Source organism: Orycteropus afer, unplaced genomic scaffold, assembly GCF_000298275.1.
Source record: "Orycteropus afer afer isolate SDZICR_OR568_19922 unplaced genomic scaffold, OryAfe1.0 scaffold00013, whole genome shotgun sequence".
Lineage (NCBI taxonomy): Eukaryota > Metazoa > Chordata > Mammalia > Tubulidentata > Orycteropodidae > Orycteropus > Orycteropus afer.
Window position 1 is genome coordinate 21,301,901 of NW_006921600.1, and position 1,531 is coordinate 21,303,431.

Consider the following 1,531-nt stretch of genomic DNA (forward strand, 5'->3'; position numbering starts at 1 on the left):
ATTTTGTGGATCATAACAAATTATGGGTAACATTGAGAAGAATGGGAATTCTGGAACACTTAATTCTTAATCGAGAACACTAACTGCCTGTGGTCACGTGGTTCGTGCATGGCAGAACTGAACCAAGGATGCTGGTTTCTTAATTTATCCCATCACACCATCCCCTACACCACCTGCTTCTCCTTCTAGGAAAGTGTACTTGTGCCTCCCATCCATAGGGTTTACTGCTTGAGGCTCTGTGGTCCCATAATTTATTTTGATCCTAAATATACAGGACATAAAAAGAGATGAACCCTGAGTTGGCCCTTGGATCAGAAGAGGTGAGTCTTAAAATTTCTTTATTGCCTCTTCTTTCCCTTTCAGTCTCGTGAAGTTGGATCCCATCCTGTGTGACTGCATCTTAGAGAAAAATGAGCAGCACACAGTCCTGAAGCTTCCATGGGACAGTCTGCTCACAAGGTAATGGGTTGGGGGCTTCTCTGTTGCTTCTCCTTAGTATCTATTGCATTGAACTTTAGATTGTCAAGACCTCACTCTCTGACTTTTTTTTCCCCATAATCTGTGCCATGTGTAGACACAGCCTTGACTGATTTTTATGTGGCAGGTATCTGGTATAACTTGAGTCAACACAGTGGAGGAGAACTGGAGAGGACAATACAAGGAACATTCTAGAAAATAAGAATTTCAAAAAGATTTAGAAGCAAAAAGAATATAAGGGTTGTGGAGGGGATTGTCTTAAAGTTTTCAAAGGACGGATTTTTAATACTCCTTTTCCACAGAATCATAATTGAAAATGGTTTATGTCAGGAGTAGGCAAACTACTGTGGATCAGTGCTGTTTTGTTGGGACACAACCGTACCCATTCATTTATGTGTTGTCTCTGGCTGCTTTTGCACTACACTGGCAGAGCAGAGTAGTTGAGATAGGGAGACTGTATGTTGTGCAAAGCCTAAGATATTTACTATAACCTTTTTTTAAAAAAATTTGCATCCCTAATGTATATGATAGGAGCTCTGGTAGCATAGTGCCCAAGGCACTTGACTGCTAATCAGAAGGCTGGTGGTTCAAACCCACTAATCACTCCTTGGAAGGAAGATGGGGCAATCTACTTCCATAGTGACACTGCCTCAGAAACCCAAGGAGGGGTCCTATGAGTCGGGTCCGACTCGACGGCACATAACAACAACAACAACAACAATGTATATGATAAAACCAATGGCAAGAGAAAATTTAGTTAGGTAATAGGTAGAAATTGCTTGTGGTAAAGGTGATTCAGGGGGACTACAGAGCAAGCAGTGGCAGGGATCCAGGTAAAGGGAGGGACCCGGCCCCCACCCCCAAGAGGCAGGAAAGTGGGGGAAAAGAAAAACCAGGGGGACGACAGAGTGAGCAGCCGCAGGATCCATGATCCAGGAACAAGAGATATCATTGCTGATGTCAGGTGGATCTTGGCTCAAAGCAAAGAATACCAGAAAGATGTTTACTTGTGTTTTATTGACTATGCAAAAGCATTTGATTTTGTGGATCATAA

General features: G+C 42.7%; 1 protein-coding gene across 1 annotated transcript in view; it reads left to right on the forward strand.

Moving 5' to 3' along the window:
- EIF2D (eukaryotic translation initiation factor 2D) overlaps positions 1-1,531 on the forward strand; it is a 43,019-nt gene that overhangs the window by 21,920 nt on the left and 19,568 nt on the right. Inside the window, exon 12 of the mRNA XM_007953237.2 lies at positions 364-459. Within this exon, the coding sequence (XP_007951428.1) occupies positions 364-459 (96 nt within the window). The remainder of the gene's footprint in view (positions 1-363; positions 460-1,531) is intronic.